The sequence below is a fragment of the Branchiostoma floridae genome, chromosome 13 (genome assembly GCF_000003815.2).
Source record: "Branchiostoma floridae strain S238N-H82 chromosome 13, Bfl_VNyyK, whole genome shotgun sequence".
NCBI classification, from domain to species: domain Eukaryota; kingdom Metazoa; phylum Chordata; class Leptocardii; order Amphioxiformes; family Branchiostomatidae; genus Branchiostoma; species Branchiostoma floridae.
Window position 1 is genome coordinate 104,229 of NC_049991.1, and position 20,654 is coordinate 124,882.

The 20,654-nt window shown below is 40.0% G+C and overlaps 1 protein-coding gene across 2 annotated transcripts in view; it reads right to left on the reverse strand.

The window, feature by feature from the left end:
• The window catches only part of LOC118429255 (RAD50-interacting protein 1-like), a 44,949-nt gene that overhangs the window by 4,391 nt on the left and 19,904 nt on the right, over positions 1-20,654 (reverse strand). Inside the window, exons 7-12 of one of the 2 annotated variants that reach the window (XM_035839728.1) lie at positions 17,650-17,754; positions 16,730-16,850; positions 10,170-10,307; positions 9,048-9,247; positions 7,517-7,731; positions 2,191-2,371 (exon numbers count right to left, since the gene is read on the reverse strand). In XM_035839728.1, coding sequence (XP_035695621.1) covers positions 2,191-2,371; positions 7,517-7,731; positions 9,048-9,247; positions 10,170-10,307; positions 16,730-16,850; positions 17,650-17,754 — 960 coding nt within the window. Of the gene's footprint in view, positions 1-2,190; positions 2,372-6,337; positions 7,379-7,516; positions 7,732-9,047; positions 9,248-10,169; positions 10,308-16,729; positions 16,851-17,649; positions 17,755-20,654 lie in introns of those variants that run through there. The other variant, XM_035839729.1, reaches the window with a different exon arrangement.

The window sequence follows — 20,654 nt, forward strand, 5'->3', positions numbered from 1 at the left end:
CAGAGCTAAGTCTCTTCGATCCACATTCAAAATTTGACACAAAGGTACAAGAATATATCCTCTTGAGAATGACATATCTCAATTTCTTGTTAAGATTTTTATGAGTGACTGAGTTGAGTTCAAGATGACCACACCCTTGTTATCCCGTCGGAGGAAATTAGAGGGTCAATTAACGTGCAATTGATAATGTCTCTAAATCACTTGTAGCTGTTGTAAGACACTAAAGTTACACATGTATCAAGTTGCATTTCCCTATAAGCCACATGCTTATTTTCATCATTTGAATACAATCACTTATTATTTTTTCGTTCGTGATGTTAAGTAAGGTCGTCAGGGTCGTAATTAGCGGTGGACTAGGGGTGGGCTGCTTAAATTTTCCATGACCGACTTTTTTATTAGCTTTTAAAAATCAAACTTAACACACTTCTTGATCTTGAAACAGTTAATAATTGTGCCAAGTTTCGCATCTTTTGGCTGATGGAAAAGCAGTCTACAAAACCCTTTATTCAACAAATCACGTATTTGGCTATTAATCAAACTGTCTGTAATATAGCAACTCGCTCCATTCTAGTGGCTGTAAAAGATGAACCACTGAGAGTTCAAACATGAAATTTGGTATGTAACCTATAGCGACATTTGTTATTATACAGGTGGAATTTCAGCCTCCTACAATAGTTTAAAAATGGTCAGATCTAGAGGAACTGATCTCCTGACAAGCTTTTAAGGGTGTGGTCATCTTAAAAGGATATCAGGTGCTCATAAAAATCTAAACCACAAATTGAGATATCTCAATCTCAAAAGGATATAGTCTTGTACATTTGTGCCAAATTTCAACTCATTCGATGAAAACATGAGCCTGTTATAAAACCAGTGGCATTACTTTTTGAACCGCCCTCGTATTTGGGGCTTTCGGTGGCAGATTTTTGGATTTGTAAGCTTCCAATTGAGTTAATTGAGATGCCCTTTAGCTCAGATTGAGCTAATGTTCCAGGGCTTATAGAGTAAAAAGCATATAGTATATGCAAATACATGTACATAATTAGATACAATACATTTGTCTTATTAATTTGGGGGCTAAATGAGCTGAAATTTGGCAGGGACCACCTAACTGACCACCTCCATGATGTATAAGTTGATACTAACTGACCACCTCTATGATGTATAAGTTGATACTAACTGACCACCTCCATGATGTATAAGTTGATACTAACTGACCACCTCTATGATGTATAAGTTGATACTAACTGACCACCTCTATGATGTATAAGTTGATACTAACTGACCACCTCCATGATGTATAAGTTGATACTAACTGACCACCTCTATGATGTATAAGTTGATACTAACTGACCACCTCTATGATGTAAGTTGATACTAACTGACCACCTCTATGATGTATAAGTTGATACTAATGATGTACAAGTTCTTACTAACTGACCACCTCCATGATGTAAGTTGATACTAACTGACCACCTCCATGATGTAAGTTGATACTAACTGACCACCTCTATGATGTATAAGTTGATACTAACTGACCACCTCCATGATGTATAAGTTGATACTAACTGACCACCTCTATGATGTATAAGTTGATACTAACTGACTGTTAAGTTGATACTAACTGACCACCTCTATGATGTATAAGTTGATACTAATGATGTACAAGTTCTTACTAACTGACCACCTCCATGATGTAAGTTGATACTAACTGACCACCTCTATGATGTATAAGTTGATACTAATGATGTACAAGTTCTTACTAACTGACCACCTCCATGATGTAAGTTGATACTAACTGACCACCTCCATGATGTATAAGTTGATACTAATGATGTACAAGTTCTTACTAACTGACCACCTCCATGATGTACAGTCAAACCTGCCCAAGACAACCACCCAGGGGACCGGGCAAAAGCGGTCGAAAATGACGCGGTCGTTATGTGCAGGGATTTGGTGCCAATTTTTGGCGGTCGTGGTCACGTTGGACAGGTGGTCGTTGTAAGGAGGGTGCTTAATACTTACGTCAATGGGGAAAATTTTCGGGACTGAGAAAAAGCGGTCGGAATGATCGGGTGGTCGCTAAGAAGAGGTGGTCGCTTGGGCAGGTTTGACTGTATAAGTTGATACTAATGATGTACAAGTTGATACTAACTGACCACCTCTATGGTGTATAAGTGGCTCCTAACTGACCTCCTCCATGATGAAAGTGTTGATGATATCCGCTAGAGTCTGCCACACCCTGCTGAAGAGCGAAGTGGCCAGCTGGAGCTGCAGCTGGTGCAGTCTGTCCTTCAGCAGCAGGAGGAGTGGGCAGGCTGATGCTGACACCATCCGGGAGATGTACTCCTTGTCGGAGGGCAAGCCCAGCCATCTGTTAGACAACATGTCCATATTCTTGCTGTGAAGAAGGACTATCAAAATAGATTTTCACTATGACCATGTTGATTTGATTATATGGATGATATCCTCTGGGAACCCTAAGACTGTGTGAATAAAAAGTTCTGGCCAGAAAAAAAAAGTGATCAGGAAGGTTGAACAAATGACTGAACACACAGAGTATGGTATACAGAACAATTGATTCTTCATTTTTGTTCTTTCACATCCTCTTCATTGACTTTGGAATTTGCCTTGGCATTCTATGACATTAATACATGTTTTTTAATACAATATTTTTGTAATCTACGTCATGTATTCTCTCCCTTTGCAGCTGCTTTGTAAAATTTGCAACTTGGTTGAAAACTTTTTTGAAAATGGTCAAAAATTGATGCACACTCAGATGTTATCCATATACTGTAAATGCATTTAAGTTCGCAGGAATTTAATTTCGCGGGAGCGGGTAAAAGGACTTTTCGCGGTGGATTTAAGTTCTCTGTAACACCATAGACTGCAGTCTAATACCACAATAGAAAAATGTTCGCAGTGGTTTTAAGTTCGCGGTGAAGTGGTCACAGTGAAAACCGCGAATATTAATCCACAGCGAACATTTCTGCATTTACAGTATTACAACCAAGTCAACATGGCCTATGTACAAACAATCATCTAGGGAAATTCTGTATCATTTAATATTTCTAAAAATTTTACTAATTCAGCCGACAGGAAGCCAGGTCATGCCTTTTAGTTTCTGCCCATCACACTGTAGGGTGCAGCTTTCCATCTGTATGCAACCTTTACTAAAGGCCCCCGATGCAATATTAGAGCATTAAGACTGGAAATATTCTGGATAAGGCAAACAGTACGGTGTTCACATTTACTTCACTCTTCATGTTGCAGTGAGTTCCAAAAATTTGAAATAATGGCTGTCGCAGCAGCTTGGGCAGCGCTCAGATTTTCAATAAATTTACACAATTAAGTGTCTTTGCTCAATTAAGGTGGATGTGCAATGTCATGAGATGGTGTTATTCACTTACTGAGTGTAAAAATGACATGAAATTTGAATGTGAAAAAACGAGTTTCAGGGCCCAAAAAATGCATAGGCTCGTTTAATTCTTTTTATTTACTTAGGCCATGTTGATTTGATTATATGGATGACATCCGCGCTCGCACCAATTTTTGGCCGTTTCCTAAAAAAAAGAGTTTTCGACCACACAATAAATGGTGCAAAGCAGCTGTAAAATGAGCACAAATACATTTGTATTCCGTAGATTGAAAAAAAGTATCAGAAAACAGATAACTAATGCCATAGAATGCCAGAAAGTCAAAGAATAAGATGTGAAAGGACAGAAAGAAAAAAATCTATTGTTGGTAGGGGAGGTACCATTGCAGAAAATTAAGGTCCAGAGGATCATTTCCAGGTCCGGACCTGAACCTGAACCTTATTGTCTGTGGAAACTTGAGAACTGGCAATACTCAAAATAATGGTAATTGGTCAATTTTGCTACAAAGGAATCTGTTTGGTGGATTATTTGACTCCCACTGGCATTTTAAAATCCCATCTCCATGTAACTGTCTCTGTACCTTTGACTGTAGAAACTTGGTACAAAGTATAAACTCTACTTGACTTTGCTCTTGTTGTCTTCCTGGCCCCCGGTAAGACCCCAAATGCCTGCCAACATACAAATGTAGTGTGTCCATTTGGCGAAATCTGTTCCTCTGATTTTTTTTCAGGTCTGTTTTTTGGCGACGCCTGATGGGCGAGCCTAATAGTATAGTGTGTGACCGTTTGCAAAGAATTCCAAAAACTGTACAGGAATGTCAGGAATTTTTTTCCGCGCATCATGCCGCGCATCATGCCGGACTGAACCATTACCTCCAAGGGTATGCTTTCCAGTCGCAGGGCACATATACGTGTGCACAGCAGTGTATTCTCGCGAGGCGATTTTCGATTGATCGCCGTGCAAAATTGAGAAAAGCCTAGGACTTCAGACGTACCAGAATTGTAGTATGTAGTATGGTGGTCATGGAAATGTAAACATTTGAAACAGGGGATAAAGGATTGTTGAAATATGTTCCTCGGAAAATGACCCGTGAGTCGTGGAAATCACTTCCGGGTTCGTTCGTTTGGAGTTTGGAAAGTTTGGTGGCCTTCTTCACCCTTGATATCCTTGTTTCAAAAATGCAAACTAATGTGTGAAACAAGCATTGTTTGAGCTTAAATGATGTATAACATGTGGGGTTGTGAGATAGCGATGTGATAGTTAACTTCGCCATTAAAGAACGTTATATTTTGGGTAGCGTTTGTATGTGTGTGTGTTTGTAGAAGACCACCATAACTCGAGAACGCCTAGATGGATTGTATTGATATTCGGTATGTGGGTAGCTCTTGTTGAGACCTCGAAACGATTGGATTTTGGGTCCCCTAGCGGCCTGTTACGGTACTGCAGCAGAACTTCCTGGTTTGATATCTCGAGTTCTGGACATGCTGCGGCTATGAATTTTAAGTGGTAGACAGCTCTTGATGCCGTGAGTAAGTGGTATAGGTTTGGGCCCCCTAGCGGCTTGTTTTGGAACTGCCGGACAGGTTTAGTGTCAGACTTTGAAAGGGAATAACTCAAGAAGGGGTTGACGGATTGTTATGATTTTTAGTATGTGGATAGGTTACGTGATGCTTCATATAATTCCATATCAATTATGAAGATTGGAAGCTAATTTGCATAATTAATTGGAAAATCCTCTAAACATGCTCAGTTCAATTATAGGACCATTGAGAATATTGATAGATATATATTATACAAAATAAAGACCTAATTTGCATGATTAATGAGAAAATGCTTTCATGTCATTGTGGTAAATGGCGGGAATTTCATACTTGTAGCATTTGGAAGTTATGTACAGGTGAACATCGTTGAATATTGATTATGCAAATGAGGTCCTTATTTGCATAAATTATCAGAAAAAGCGACAAAATCCTCCTTTCTTAACATATATTGCGCACGTCTGTTTGGTGAAGGAGATGATCAAGTTATATAATTTATGGAAATGAGAGCCTTATTTGCATAATTAATGACAAAGTTATGGGGTCGTGGAACTCTAGTTCAACATGTGTGACTTGCTCTAAGTGGTGCGCCGCATCCGGACCATGAAAAACGGCCGTATCTAGAGGCGTACGTGCGCGTATGACTCTACATCAGTTATCAATTCATAGCCGCGTAATAGGGCACTCGGTGAAACATATAGCATATGTAATTTAAAAATATAGATAGACAAAAAATAATTAATAAATAAATTGTTATCTAATTTGCATAATCATTGAGAAATTGTTATAATATCAAAGTGATTGATGATGATAATTTCATTCTTGCAACATTTGGCAACTACGATATTTGAACGTTATTAGACATACATCAAGTAAATTAGGGTCTCATTTACATAAATTATCAGAAAATACTACAATAGCTTTCTTTGCTAAGACTTTGATATTTCTAGCATATGGTTATTTAGCTAGAGAAGATGATCAACTGATATGATTTATGTAAATGAGGGTCTGTTTTGTAAAATCGATGAGAAGCATTAAATTTAATTTATTAGTTCACCCTTCACTCACAAGAGAACTCCTTTTAACAGCAATGCTCTCTGAACATTAATCGCCAGGCGAATGGAATACGACTATTAAAACCCATTACTAACAACAATATTTGATACTTATAAACAATAAAACCGTCGCCATGGCAATAATTTTAATTGCCACACTTTTTTCGGATTGGTCCAAGAAAAAAAAAATGTTTTGCACCCGTATGATGTACTGGTCCCTACACCTAACTGTTGGTATACCATACTATGTGTGTTAAGTCCTATGTTCGACCTTCCTGGCCACTTTGATTTCATACTGAAGGCAACTTTTTTTTTTTAGCCAAACTTTTTTTTAGTCGCTCGCTCGTATCAGTTTTGGAGTTCCCAGAGGATGTCATCCATATAATCAAATCAACATGGCCTTAGGATTCACCGCAAAACAAGGTTCATGTAGCCACTCCAGCATTTTGGGTACACAATACTGGATTGTGAAGAAAGATGTCTGTTAACCCTTGACCTTGAAGTTTCAGATTGTACCCCAGAGGAAAGCAAGCCCATGGTAGCTTATTCCATAACGATGTAGGAAAGAAGCTCTCTGCATGGAACTTCCTCCTGATAGGTGGATTATGGAGGAAAAAAGGATGCTTTGCCTCCGTGGAAGTGGCGAAACGGGTTCTTGCAGAGAAAGTTCGTGTTGGAGGCACAAATGAGTATAGTTCTGCAGAGCATGTACCATGGAAGTAGCGACAGAATAATGCTGGACTTGCTACATTACGCCTTTGAGATGGGTTGTAAAGTGGCGAACAAGTCACCCCAACAAGATTCCTTAAGCAGTTTTGTACTCTGTTGAGACAAGTTAGGGAGTTCTGGGAAGCTCCAGCTCAAATGTGACAGCAGCATTCCATTTTGGGCCTTATCTGACTCTTGTAAAGATACAGAATGGCAGGAGGAGTCAGTTATTTTCTGGTGCAATACAAGGAGCCCACCATTTTCACAGCTTCCTTGGCATTCACAAATTGGAATGTAACAATGATCGAGGTGTAAATTTTAGGCCCCAAAAGTCATTCAAAGCGTAGAGCTTCATTAAGTAAGGTCCAACTCCTTTGGACTGATGGAAGGTTTGGGTCAGATCTCTTGGGATGAAATGAAAGGAGGTTTGTTTTTGAAGGGTTGAAGGGCACAAGACACTGGTTATCCCACAGAACTGTATGATCAGCAAGGAGATTGGCTGCAAGGGAGTGGACACTACATCTCGTGGATGTGTGGCCATATACTGAGGTGTCACCAGCGTAAATGTCGACAAATGATCTGATTATATGATCATCAGATTAAAAATACTGTTGGACTAAAAATAGTGATGGATCCTTGCGGTACTCCAGAGTTGATGCTATGAGATTCTGATGCTTGACTATTTACAACGACCTCCAGAGATCTGCAAGACAAGAAAGATCTTATCGTTGCAAGAATCTTGCCGAAGATACCAATGAATGTTATTCAATGACAGGACAGCATTCTGAAAAACTGCAGCCTGTGTCAACAGATACCAACAATCAGACAAAAGATGACCTACTTTTCATCCTTGTAGTCTTTACTCCTTGCCTTCATCTCAGTAAAGACCAGGTTACACACCACAGACAGCATGTCAGTCCTCAGCAGCTGGAACAGGGTGATGAGTTCATCAAACACAGCTCCCTGCAAGCTGCTGAGGTCCGGCTCCTGGGGCAGGCTCTGGTCCCTGCTGGTATAGTACTGCTCTGCACGGTAGTACTGCAGCTGTAGGAAGAACTGGGACACAGGAGGGACACAATCTTACGTTACTGCTATAAAAGCAAGCTCAGTACAAGTGTGTTAGATCCAGGATGCATCTAATCCACCTATACTGTAGCTAATGGTCCACATCACTGCCCTGCAGACTGGGACGGAAAATGGCCGTACATGCAACTGGAATAATGGTCACGCTACTGGATTTGAAATCATGGTCTCTCAGTGCATCTACAAATCAAGCAGAAATTAAGGACTGTGCCAATAGATAATGCCTGACAGGGTTCTTCTCAGACAAATGTTCAAGTCTAGGAAGTTTCTTACATATCTTCTCCAATGATTTTGCTCAAATCTATGGAAATTTGTTTGCACACAGGCACACTGCTCAGTCACTATCCGTTGTTTGATTATACTTCTGCTGGAGGATTGACCAAATTAGAAGCTAACAATGTTACAATGTCTTCTTGACAAGCTAAGAAGTATTTTCCAATTGATTTGTTTGAGATTTTGGTGTTGGATAGCAGCCTGCTCTATTTTTATTTGTCTGTTTATTTAGTTGTTTAAACATCTAGTTTTACCACATTTGTGGAAGGGTTGACAAACATGTAACAGGCGACTATCAAATTTTCAAGATGTCAACCCAGAGAGACCAGACTGTAAGGTTTGATCCACTCATCCTGGGAAGGACCCCTACTCTTTCCGATAAGTGTGGCGGGTTCTTAAACGTGTGGCTCTCACTAAACCTCCATTTATCATCCTATCTGAGGGACAGCCCCAATGAAGCTAGGTACTCATTACACCTGAGTGAAGTGAGGAAAGTTGTGTAAAGTACCTTTCCCAAGGGCACAACATTGGGGCACATCAGTGACTTTGAACCTGGGACCTTTGGTGTTTGGCCCTGACATCTTACCGATTGCGCCACACTATGCTACAGTGTCTATGTTTTACAGTTGTTTTTTGGGGTACTTTTTTGTAGCGTAATCCTTTTAGATCTTAGGGATAATTTGGGGGTTATTTTTCCATTTATACAAGAAGAAAGGAAGACTACTGTTTCCCTGTGTAAACTGGTTTCAGCATTTAAGTTATTTCGTATGTTGCAAGTTCGGTTAACACCATCATCACTTATGCCTGACAATGTAGTTGGCAGTGTTAACAAAGGTGTGATTTGTCCTACATGTACTTCCCTAAATATGCCCTTTAACTAAGCCATGTCATGCTTTTTCTTCTATGTATTCAAACATGCAATTTCATAAGGGTTCCTTGTTGATTACTTGGTATGGCCAAGAGTTTTGCCTGTGCCCTGTGCTCCCAACTCTTTAAGGTGGGAGGCCAGTACCCACCACTGTCTCTGACCACTCTCGCAGCACACTGATGACATAGTTGACAGCATTCAAGATGGAGAGGAAGGTGTAACCTAGGGGGTCTTGGGCCTCGGACTTCATGACCTGGGTGAGGCGGATCCTGAAGTCATCAATCAGCTCCAGCTGCAGGTCCAGAAACTGCAGCTTGTTGGCAGCAGAAGGAAGGGGCTTGTATCGATCTGTGCAGCAACAACAACACATTAAGTCATCCGGACAGAAATCTGACCAATAGTTTACTACTTACTCAAATTAATTGTTGAAGTCTGTGTGATTCAGCCAGATGTCCTATTCCAGCAGCACCACTGTGATATGGTGGGACTAGGAAAGCTTTCTTGGTCCGCCATTGACACAACCTATAAATGCTTGCAGGATTTGATTTTGCAGTATGGAGAAAATGTGGTGAGTTTGAGTTGATGATAGCCCTATAGTCACATAACAGACAGCCAGTTGGAAACCACCTATAAGCAACTGTACTGGACAAAAGTGATACTGTTACTGACCTAAATGTATCTAGCCTCTGGATTTGTAGCACTTCTTGATATGGGTGTTCCCGACCGTGTGATAACTTCCGTATCACACAGGTTTTAAGTTTGTATCACACAGGCTTCCTGCGAGTAATTGAAACTATTTTGAACGGGCCGAATACGGCAAGGTAAAAATTCGAATACCAGATTCGGACCTTAGAATTGCTGTTGTTACAATCTTTTGTTCTAGGACACAACATTTTCTCAACTTCTGGTGCTATTGGCATCGAAATGTGTGTTTTCTCAGGTGGGTATGACATAAATAAAATACAACACGGTGTATTCCGTATCGCTCTCGGTCCCAGCCCTCCCACGGGTCTGATCACCCTCCTGCCTTCGGCCGTCAGGCTATCCTTACCACGGTCGGGCTGGTACCTCGGGTGATATGGAATACACTGTGTTGTTTTCTATATGTAGCACTTAGACAATTAGGTAGGCAGGCAGAAGACACGATTTTTCGCAGAGGTTTTGAGTTCGTGGTGAAGTGGTCAATGTGAAAACCCCTAACATAAAACAACTACAAAGTTTAACATTTACAGTACTTCCAGGCCCTAAAAGAGATGTTGGTTATGAGTACCTGTGAGTGCCAGCATGAGGGTCATGAAGCCTTCTGCACATTCTCCTGTCTTCATGTCATCTACATCCTCAATGTCTCCATACTGACATGTCCAGGCTGTCTCCGACGAGAACAGAAGGTCCATCTTCTCTACAGCAACTGTGCAGGTGGGGAGGGGAAGGAAATGTCTGACTGCCAGGACTGTTTCTTGGACAAATGTTATCCCAGAGAGGAGTGTATTAGCTATACATGCACAATAGTAGTAGTAGTGAAGTTTGATCATTCAATATCATTGTCATCTTGGGGCCCATTGGTATGTGACTTTGGTACTGCAGCAGAAATTCCATTTTTTGTATCTGTTGACCTGGATGTGCTATGGTGACGTAAGGAATAAGTGGTGTATGTTTGGGTCCCCTAGCACAGGCTCCCTAGCAGGTTGCTCTGGAACTGCAAGGGCATTTTTCTCAAAATCTTCTAAGGAGGATAACTGACGAAGGGAACAACAAATTTAGATAATGTTTGGCATGTAGGTAGCTTAGTACATCATCAAGTGCAAATCATGCAAATTGGCACTTAATTTGCATAATTAATGAGGGAAATCTATATTTGTAATGTTTTCCATTGTAGGACTCAAATACCTGTCATGTATGTAGTTGTGGCTGGTGGATACCAATTATGCAAATACATCCCTTTTTTGCATAATTAATGTAAAAGTGCTATAATTTTTCTAAATGGTAAATGATTGCACAATCAACATTGTGACCTGTCAGACTATTTCATGAAGATATTTCAAGGTTTCCGAACTCTTGTTTTCATTGAAGTAGGTATTGGGAATTCTTAATCCCGGCTAAAAAGTTGGATTGGATATCGTATTGTGTGTGTTTAAAGGCACCCAATGCGATTTTTAGAGCATTAAAAGGGGAAATATTCTGGATGAGACCATCAGTACGATATTGACATTAACTTCACCATACTAGCACATGTGTATCATTATTTCATACTTTCAGCATTCTGAATCAAAAGAATGCAAAAACATGCCAATGGACCACTCGATTTTTTGGGCCCCACAAGAAATCAGCACAAGATCAAGCCACTGTTTCCCATCGGTAATTTTCAGTGATTTTTGAACGCGTGAGGTCACCAAGCAAATTGAATTTGATTCGCCCATTCGCAAATCGAAACCTGATTTGATCAAGTGATGGTATCTCTGGAAGTGTTTGGGACTCATTGGTCATGTTCCCGTGCATTCCAAAGTTTAAAATGATGGAACATGCAGCGCTCAGATTTTCAATGAGTTCTCACAACCCAATGATGTCTCATCTTTGATCAATGAAGGTTGATATGCAATGGGATAGTGTTATTTAACCTTACTGAGTGTAAAAATTGCTTTAAAATTGAAATTGAAAACAAAAAAATCGCACTGGGTGCCTTTAGAAATGGTGCAGTTGAAATTTGCTGTTGAATGTCTCACCGTGATTTAAAAATTTTTGTGTTTTATGTGCTTCATGCAGGTTACAAGGTTAGACTAAGTTACATACTATTATATAGCATGTAGGTAAAGATACATGAAGGGCTACTACAAAACGTGATAAAGAATAAAAGTTTCCAGCTTGAAAAAAGTAAACAACAAGAGTTCGTAGACCTCAGGCCTGCATGAAATGTATTGGGTGTCTGTAGACCTATTGTTTATTTTTTTTCCTTTTCGTCCGTGGTTGCGTGGTTGGAAAAGTGAGATTTTTACCTTGTTGGTTTGACTGCACCATGCCAAAGTCTGAAATTCCATTTTGGGAATGTGTAAGCTTGGGCATGGATGAACATTAGTTATTTGGGATTTCTTAAGCAGGTAACCAACCACAGTACCTTGAAGTTGTTGAGACGACTTTTCCTACCTTTTTTTGTCTCAGATGGCCCATGTAGTTATTCTGTCACATATGACTTGGCACTGGAAAGTTATTTGCATAATTTGACCAATTATATTTTTACAGTAGTTCCATAGACAATATGAATAGTGGTAGCCCCCATCCAGCAGCAACAGCCCCCATCCAGCAGCAACAGTTAGTCCCCAGGGTGGTATGATATTTTATTCAATCCGTCCAACTAAAACCTAAATCTCTTGAAGTACCTAAGCCAAATTTAACAGCAGAATTTACTATTCAAAATGTCCTTTTCAATCCCATTCATAGATGGCAAGCTGCTGCTGCTTTAAAAAGTTCAGAAAGCTGTTGTAGTCAGAGTGAACACCCAGCAAACATCCCACAAAATCAATGAGCAGTTGCTTAGAGGGGGAAAACAATTTCATCATATTTTTGCAGTGACAAAATGCAACAAACGATACTAAATTTAAAACAGAACAAAGCCTCTACCACTTAACCCTGCCCGTACTATAGATTAAGCAGGCCCAAAAGTCAAGCGAATATGACTAGCCCCAAACTACAAATTACCTGCATACAATACGGAAATGGCAACCCCAAAGAAACAGCAAGAAGGAAAAATCATACACATACCTTTCTCTAACACTCAAGCTCTATACATTTCTTCTCCACTTTAGAAAGTTGTATCTTCTGCTGATTGCCACACAGGGTAAAGGAACTTGTACCAGAACTTTAAACTCAGTACTACACAGCTCTCAAAACACCACAAAGTCAGACTAAGTAGCAAACTCAAATTGTACCTAACAAATACAGCAACAGATACTAGACTAGGTATGTCATCTGGCAGGTCAGACACTGTTGATACAAAGTAACCTGATACATTGAAGGTGGCAGAAGCCAGTGCAAAAACAGATGACGATTCTACACCTAAGCTTAAAGACCTATCAATCAACCCAAACCCAACCAAACCAAGCAGATATTGGGGGGATGCCCCAACCACACAAAAACAGGGTCAACCTACAGTATCAAGTTCAAGCACTAGGAGGCCCAAAATCAAACCTGACCACCAGGACACCAGCAACAACCCACAAAACAAATAGCAACACGATGGCACCTTGCGTTCCGGAGATACAGCGCACGCGCAGTGCCCGCACAAAAGGTAACCTGGAATGTCAAGTTCAAGCACCAAGGGCGCCAAAATCAAAATTGAGAATTATTCAGCCACCGCCAACACATGTGCCAAATATCATTGCGCCCGCACCAACCGTTCAGAAGATATAACTCCGGAAATACCCCTCCCGGACACAAAATTCGACCTGCCGCGTCAAGTTCAAACGCGACAAGGCCCAAAGTCAATCCTAGGCAACAGGCAACAACTTCCCACCCATGCACCAAAAATCGTCGCAATGACGCGTATCGTTCCGGACACACAGCGCCAAAAGTGCCCCCAAAACACCAAAAATGCCACCTGCAATGTCAAGTTCAAGCGCCAGGAGGCCCAAAATCAAACCTGAGTGTCAGGCTACCACCCCCAACCCACGTACCAAAAATCGTCGTGCTCGCACCATCCGTTCTCGAGATACAGCGCCCTAAATCCCCAGCTTCCAAATTTTCCCACGCCCGTGAAAACCATACCACGCCCATTCCTCGTTAAAGGGGCAAATTGCTGTCGCACATAAGCAGCGGGCCACAGTTTTCTTTAAAGACACAATGACTACGTATTTTGCCCTTTTCCGTTACAAGTACATGATAGTAATATGCTAAGCAATGTTTTCCCACCATTGTTAGTTGCCTTTTGGTCGTCCCGGTTAAGGTTTTGCTTAGAAACACGCTAAAAACACGTGTCGGAAATGCTATAAAGGTGAATATCGTGGCATTCTGATAATGAAAAGACGTTAGTTCTTTAAATTTTCAGTCATAATTTACATCAACCACTTAGGCCGGCTTGTCACGTGTTGATGAACTTGTCCAGCAGACGACCTTTTTACGTCAGATGCCGTTTTATTCTTGTCGCCAACTTTTGTATAATTTACCTTACCGAACTTCTGTTGGGTGTAATTCGCTTACGAAAAGACATTTTCCGATAATTTTTTCACTGTTTTATCTGCTAAACAGTGGTGTTGCGTAACAAACAAATGACAGAACACATAAAACACGAATGTTGGAAACATGACTATAACCGCCAATCTCAGGCCGTTTGTCACTTTTTTTATATAATTTACGTTACCATAATAAGTCCCTTAGAATTATAGAAAGATCATTACTTTGTACTCATAGGAAAGAATGCTCCCAGATAAGTAATTGCCTGCAGAGTTAATCTTTCTAGAGCTGTTTGTTAAAATTTTATTTATCATTAAAAGCATAAATATAATTTACGTTACCATATAATTTACGTTACCATTTTTTTTCTTCAACATGTCATCGGATGTTCAGCAAGAGCACATCAACCAAAGATGTATTATCTGCTGTAATGTTACTGTAGGTGGGCTTGGCTTGCCATAGAGTCACAATGCAGTCTGTTTTTATATGTTCCTGTTTCAGTGAATTTTACGATGCTGGGACTTTTCATTTCGGAACGATGTTCAAATGATAAACCTGACATGCACCAACTTGGAAAGATGCGGGTGTTTATATTGATATCTGATGCTTCAATAATCAACATTACACGGAATGTATAGTGTCAAGTTGAATAAATGTATATTGGGTTGGACTGAACCAAAATAAACCCCTGTTGTCAAAGTAGACTCGTCCAAGTTTGTCGTCATTTTCTCGCGCTTTTTGAAGATCACACGACTGGAATGACAGAAATTCATGCTCAACACTGACTGATGAAGTAAGGTACGTTTCAAGCATGTTTGTCTTAAATAGCAACAAAGATTATGATCAGCTAATTATGAAGGTCAATGTAGTCAAGATTCGTGTCACAGAAATATTTCTCGTTTTACACAGTGGACCCCTTTACGTACAGACGGCGGTAAATCAGCGACACTATTTACGCTAGCGCCACGTTATCTACATTGAGGACTTGTCATTGAGTTATAAGCTCCATGATCAAAAGCATATGGGCTGCAGAAGTTAATAGCTAACTTAAGTTAAGACTTCACTATCATTAGATGTTCCGAAGTTTTCACCTTTGCTTGTTTAGGTTGGGAATCTTGTTAATTAGAAGCAAACTACTCTTTCAACCAGTCGTGACTGCACAGAATTGATGCACAGAATTGTTTTACATGGACAGACACATGGTTCAAGGCAGAAAGCTATTTGTGAAACCAATCCCACTCTATAAAGTCAAGATCTATATAACGTCAGGCTTGTCATGTAATTGTGGCATTAGTATAAAGGGACAGGCTGCCAGGATAACTGTAGAACAGACCAGTGCCTTTACACATGCAGCTCTCTTTTGGAAAATTCACTGTTTATAGCCTTGCTCATCAACAAAAGCCTTGTTCTACACATATTACACAGTTATTTCTGCTGGTATTATTGAACCACACGATATAAGGTGTATGGATGGACATTTTGTTAGGTAGCACATGCATTCTATATTGATGTGACATTGTGTTTGTTCCACGAACAAAGATTGTCCTGACATTAAAAAATGTTTTATAAGAAGTGCGATAACTGGTGTGTTTAGTTTGTTGTCTTTCCAATATCGAAAGCTTGTGCTAGAAAGGCCCAGTCCATCTGGTGCATGTTGCCATCGCATCATGTCCTGCTATTCCCAAAGACTTGATTGAAGGACGCGAGGACCAAGCGGTTCCGACCTAGAGCGTGTGATTGCGTGAATCCTTTGTTACTTAGCATGTATTTAAATAGACCCCGCCAAGATAGAGACCTTGCATATCTTGGGTGTCTTTCCGCAGAGTCCGGGTGGGTATAGGACGAACAAGATTATACGGGTATTCCGGATAACAAAGATACACTTTTCTGCTACTCTGAGTTAGCAACATGAAGATAAGAGGTCCAGCATTATAGACGAACATGACCTGATCAGTTCAAATAGAGCCAGTATGTACACTATTCGGCTTTCCTCCAAATGTTAGAGATTCTGTAATTTACGTTACCACAGTTCATTGGCATTTACCTGTAGAATAGATATCGCCTGCTTCCAACCATTTTCATAAATATATTCTATCGCTCTTATCCCATCCTACAGGGTGAAAATTAAGGAGTATTAAACGGTTTGTCTTCATATCAGAAAAAAAAACATAACATTTATTTACTTTTATACAAATGTAGCAAACTTAATAGCTAGTAATTTTGATGATTATTCCGAAACAAATGACACGGCGGTTAAATATTTCTCATTGGCGTGTAATTTGAAGGTTTTGGGTTGGAAAATGCGCTAATTTGGCTGTTGTTAATCCACTATTACTTGCTGGAACATTTCTCTGCATAGTAATATGCTCTTTATTACGAAATTGTAGGAAAGATGACATGGCCTACTAAAAATCAAATATCTCCAAAATTAAGCGTGTTAGCACCAGACAAAAATAGCAAAAGATAGTCGATATAAGTGGTAACAAGTTCATACCAGCAGGTAAGCGTTTTGGACAACTTTATTTTTTACAATTTTCTACCTCCAATTTTCCCAGTTAACGAGGAATGGGCGACCTGCATACATGCAGGTAAACACTACCACATTGTACAGTAGCTGGACCGGCTTCTTGAAAATTATCAAAAGTACAGTTTTTAATCAGAAAAGCTTACATTTCCTCTCCACAGTAATCCACCTGTGGAAGGTGTCCTGTACAGTCAGGACATGTAGGACCCCTGGCTGGCTGGCTGGGTAGTTGTAGGACCCCCGCAGTTCACGATCAAACAGCAGAACCTGCAAGTAAACTATACATTCAACTACTTACTGAGGTTCCTAACATTCAGGACGCCTTGAAATGTTCAATGACACAAATGATGTCACTTTATCACACCATTGTCATAGCTATTCATATTTTATAAACATGGGGATCTTGATCATCCCTTTCCCTTCAAATGAGTCGCCCTTGAAATAGCTGAATCTCAACAGCTTCATTCAAATGACACATCCTTCAAATAACGAAATCTTTCCCTGTGCCGTTTTTACACCTGGGTGGACTCCCGGAGTGCATTTCCCGAGAGCACAGTCAAGATCAAATCACAAGATTGGCAGCAGAACAGGATATGAACCCAGGACCTGGCTGGCTTGTTAGCAGAACACCTCGCAGTTACGCCACACAATAATTGCCGTAATGAAGCAAAAATACATTGATGTCGAGATTTGGGGGGAGACATCAATGTAAACTTTTCATATTTCATACATTTTTGGGTGTAGATTTAAAAACAAAGAAAGTTACAGCTTTGCCAATTTTTGTTCTCTTAGTGTTCCCTCAAGCCAGATGTCTTTAAGGTCTTTCAAATCTGGTCTCTGTAACCTGGTCTCCAGCCTGGAAAAATGATCTGGGCAATTCCATGACTTGCGTATTGTGTATATACTATGACTGTTTTTAATTGATGTTGTAAATATTGACCATTGTATGTACATGTATGTTATCTATGTATGAAGTCCAGGAAGATTAGTGGCGTGCCCTAGGGCACGTCACTAATGGATTTTCTAATAAAGTCTCATAAAGTCTCAAAGTCAGGAGGAATCTCACCTCATCTATAGTATGAGAGAAGAGGTATTCATCATACAGCAGGGAGTCCATGTCTTGTGCCAGCTTGTCTGCCACCAGTGTCAGCAGGCCTCGGGTAAACTCCACCTGCACAGCAACACCAGGAGGGCATACATACATGTATCATAGTTAAATAAACTTCAAGCTCAAAATAGTCAATATATTTCACCTTTTTTCGGAAATTCATTTGCATGCATGTAACTTGTCAGTATTCATATGTTATCAGTGACACACCATCCTTACCATGTATTTAGTCTGTGTTAATGTGTAGAAGCTGTAATCATAATGTTGTATCTGATTGTGCAGGTCATATATCCTAGCAAACAATATAGCATTATTACTGTAAGGATATCAAAGGGGCAATCCACTCCACACGGGAGTGTTATTTTCCGATAGATATTAATTTTAGGAAGTAATAAATGCATACTACTTCACATTATATGGTAAAGGACCCAGTTGCTCCACCTGCCTCAAAAGCATTCAGTCTTCCACTAAATTCCCCAAGTACCCTCTAATTGACTTAATCCTATGGCTGAATACAATGCAAAACTTTAAAGGCATACTACGCAGTTTTTTGCGCTCAAATTTGAAATATTCTAGAATTAAGAAATATCAGACTTACTACTACTTTGCCTCCTCGGTGTGCTTGGCGATCCTCATTTATTCTGAAAATATGCACGATAAACAAAGTGTCTATGCGTATAGGGACCCTGTAACCTTGTGTCCCCCCAAGTTAGACCCTCCAGGTCTTGCTTGCCACCTGTAGGTCCCCCGGGGTGGGGTAATCAGTTAGCACATGCATGGCAGACTGCAGATAAAGAACACAATGGAGATCTTCTTTGGAAAAACCTATATCTAATCATTCTAAAATAGCATATAATCATGAACTTATTAGTCTATTTTGTAGGATATCAACAAGCTAAGGTCATATTCCCTTCAAAACTGCAAGAAACCTTGTACAGAAAGCTAGTCTACTGTATTCAGAGGAACTGTCAACTGGCCCCCCACTGGGAAGCCAGGCTGATAAGCAAGAAACAACGACACACAGAGGCAGTAACCAGCCTGTGCCCATCTGTTTCTTGGAAGATCACAATTTTTATACATCATAATGTGGTGCATTGATGTCGCAGCATCTCTCCATGAATATTGGTATGCAATGCTATAGGGTTGATTGAGCTAACAATGTAAAGAAAAAGTAGGAAAAGCTACTTTTTGTTTTGTTCAAAAATCCCGTAGTATGCCTTTAAGGTTAGGTTACAAAACTAATTTCAGGATTTCTAAGAAATCTCGTCTTGTTTGTTCTTTGCTATCTTATGAGCAATTTGCCTCCTCGGTGTGCTTGGCGATCCTCATTTATTCTGAAAATATGCACGATAAACAAAGTGTCTATGCGTATAGGGAATGCATGGGTATGGTCTGCATGGGTTTAGTGAGTGTCATATTGTTTTACAAAATACACATCACGCAATTCATCCCAAGGTGAATTCCACAAAATTTGGCTAATTATGTATTCATTGACACATTATCTATTGGAAAACATCCCCCCCCCTCTAGAGTGGAATGCCCCTTTAACTCGGAACCCTAAAGCTTTTAAATGGATGTAAACTGTAAAAGATTTTCTTGGTCTTCTTGGAATTTTTTGCTTGACGCCAAAGTCATGGACTCAAGAGTGAAGTCTGTGGCCATCTGGAACCGCATTTATATGGTAGAATCAGAAATTGTATGCTTTCTTTTCTCAAACAACCATTCAATATACAGTTTAATGTCAATCTTGCTCAGGAATTGTTTATTTCTTCACCATCTTTTGTGATCATGACAAAATGTTTGGCCCCTGACGTTACCGTATTTCTTGATTTAAGTATGCACTCCAATTAAAGTACGCACCCCGGTTGGGCGTATTGGGAAATGTTAAGTGCACACCCCTTCTCCAACAATCTTGAACACGTTGTGAATCAGAGTGAGTGACAGAGAAGGTTCAGAATGGCCAGATTTACAGAGAATGCTCAGAATGGCCAAAGTGATAGAGAATGGTCATTATGACCGAAGTGACAGACAATAGTCAGAATGACCAGAGTGACAGAGAATGGTCAGAATGGCCAGAGTGATAGAGAATGGTCAAGACATATACAGTCATGACGTATGCAATACATACATTTTGTATGTGAAGTCAAATGCCTGAAAGAGTCATGTGCTGAAAATGTGGGAACTTCGTTTCAAAGGGTCAAGATTTCAAAATTTCCCGGCCTTTGGCACTGGGCATGGTAAAAATATGTTGCGGAAGTGTCGCCCTCAAAAACCTTTTCACTCATACAGATTTCAGTGTCAAATTTAGCTTAGTTTCAGTTATTATGTACTCCTCGAATGCAGAAGAGGAGGTTTCTCCGGACCTCCCTTGCAATTGCGACGCGTCGGCTTGCGCCTTTGGCGCTCATGACGATATGGCCATGGGGAAAATAGGTTGGGGGTGTGGGTCGTTGCCCCAAGAAAACTTTTTTCTCTAATAAAACTTTGATGTCATTTAATTTAGCTTCCTCTGACAGCAGGGCTCGAAATACACTTTTCAGTCAACTTGCACCAGTGCAAGTTAAGCCAAAGGTAACTTGCACCAAAAGAAACTTACTTGCACAACCCAAAATAGTGAACTGTTAACCCTTTATTCTTCTTCTGAAAATTTGCAAATATATGGGGATACATAAAGACCACATGTTTGGATATTTGTTTTCCAAAGCGTATTTTATTTTGGATTTCAAATTGTACAACAAATGTGAATTTAGGCTTAATTTAAGACAATTCAATGTCTACAACTTGATAAGATCAATAGATTTCTTCTGGACTCTTCGAGTGACTTCCATCACTATTCTTAACCATCGCTAGAACAACTCAATACAAACACATATAACTGGAAAATCCAGTTGATCATATCAAAGTCACTAAATTGTATGCAAAATGTATTTACTCATATGCAAATCAAGGTAAGACAACACCAT